This window comes from Corapipo altera, unplaced genomic scaffold, assembly GCF_003945725.1.
Source record: "Corapipo altera isolate COAL_440 unplaced genomic scaffold, ASM394572v1 58838, whole genome shotgun sequence".
In the NCBI taxonomy this organism is placed as follows: Eukaryota; Metazoa; Chordata; class Aves; order Passeriformes; family Pipridae; genus Corapipo; species Corapipo altera.
In genome coordinates this window covers 1-949 of record NW_020891321.1, presented here as the reverse complement: position 1 = coordinate 949, position 949 = coordinate 1, and the positions used below count along the sequence as shown (strand labels likewise).

General features: G+C 66.0%; 1 protein-coding gene across 1 annotated transcript; it reads left to right on the top strand.

Annotated features, from left to right (window-relative positions):
* Positions 1 to 325: 325 nt before the first annotated feature.
* LOC113942544 (voltage-dependent L-type calcium channel subunit alpha-1D-like) lies at positions 326 to 932 on the top strand (the record flags this gene model as incomplete). Its single annotated transcript, XM_027633652.1, has 3 exons — positions 326 to 477; positions 557 to 699; positions 780 to 932. Coding segments are annotated over exons 1-3 (448 nt in total), but the record flags the coding sequence as incomplete, so codon positions are not given.
* Between the last annotated feature and the right edge of the window lie 17 nt (positions 933 to 949).

Sequence of the window (949 nt, the reverse complement as noted above, 5' to 3'; positions counted from 1 at the left end):
GGGTTATGGGACCCCTCTGTGGGGTAGGGGTGGTTATTGGATCCCCTGTGGGGTATGGGGGGTTATGGGACCCCTCTGTGGGGTAGGGGTGGTTATTGGATCCCCTGTGGGGTATGGGGGGGTTATGGGACCTCCTGTGGGGTAGGGATGGTTATTGGACCCTCTGTGGGGTATGGGGGGGTTATGGGATCCCCTGTGGGGTATGGGGGGTTATGGGGCCCCCCTCAGGCTGTGGATGGTTATGGGACCCCCCTTGGGGTGTGGTGTGTTATGGGACCCCCCTTGTGGGGTCTGGGGGGGTTATGACCCCCTCCCCAAGCCCCCCATGCCCCCACAGGAGCAGGTGGAGTACGTGTTCCTCATCATCTTCACGGTGGAGACGTTCCTGAAGATCATCGCCTACGGGCTGGTGCTGCACCCCAGCGCCTACATCCGCAACGGCTGGAACCTGCTCGACTTCGTCATCGTCATCGTGGGGTCAGCGCGGGCCCGGGGGGGGGTGTGTGACCCCGGGTGACCCCGGGTGACCCCGGGTGACCCCCCCGTGCCCCCCCAGGCTGTTCAGCGTGATCCTGGAGCAGGTGTCCCACAAGCCGGGCGACGCCCACCACATGAGCGGCAAACCCGGCGGCTTCGACGTCAAGGCCCTGCGCGCCTTCCGCGTCCTGCGGCCCCTGCGCCTCGTCTCCGGCGTCCCCAGTGAGGCTTTTCGGGGGGGGTTTTGGGGTCCCCTCGCGGCCTCGTGGCGACTCCCCTCACACCCCCACGCCCCCCCCCAGGCCTGCACATCGTCCTCAACTCCATCATGAAGGCGATGGTGCCGCTGCTGCACATCGCGCTGCTCGTGCTCTTCGTCATCATCATCTACGCCATCATCGGCCTCGAGCTCTTCATCGGCCGCATGCACAAGACCTGCTTCTTCATCGGCTCCGGTAGGGACGGGGGGGGG